We start from the raw sequence: 249 nt of genomic DNA on the forward strand, positions 1-249 counted from the left end.
GTGCTCTCCCACCACATCCTGTGCCTGTGGGGCGGCACTGGGGGGAGCCGGGGGGGGACCCCTCTGCTCTCCCCCCAAGGTGGGGGGGGGCTGGGAGGGGGGAGGTCCTGGCTGACCCCCCCACACACACCTCCCCTGTTTGTCCCCTGAAGTACTTTGGGATCCTGCTGCTGCTCTTCGCCGCCCAGATCACGGTGGGCGTCATCGTCTACACGCAGCGCGTCGCTGTGAGTTCTGGGGGGGGGGGGG

The 249-nt window shown here is 69.9% G+C and overlaps 1 protein-coding gene across 1 annotated transcript in view; it reads left to right on the plus strand.

Annotated features, from left to right (window-relative positions):
• Positions 1–79: 79 nt before the first annotated feature.
• Positions 80–249, plus strand: part of LOC113979798 (leukocyte antigen CD37-like) — a gene marked incomplete at its 5' end in the record, with an annotated part of 1,029 nt that continues 859 nt past the window's right edge. The window contains one exon of the mRNA XM_027707082.1: positions 80–247. Coding sequence (XP_027562883.1) covers positions 80–247 — 168 coding nt within the window. The remainder of the gene's footprint in view (positions 248–249) is intronic.

The sequence above is a fragment of the Neopelma chrysocephalum genome, unplaced genomic scaffold (assembly GCF_003984885.1).
Source record: "Neopelma chrysocephalum unplaced genomic scaffold, ASM398488v2 Primary Assembly neopelma1_89106, whole genome shotgun sequence".
NCBI classification, from domain to species: Eukaryota; Metazoa; Chordata; class Aves; order Passeriformes; family Pipridae; genus Neopelma; species Neopelma chrysocephalum.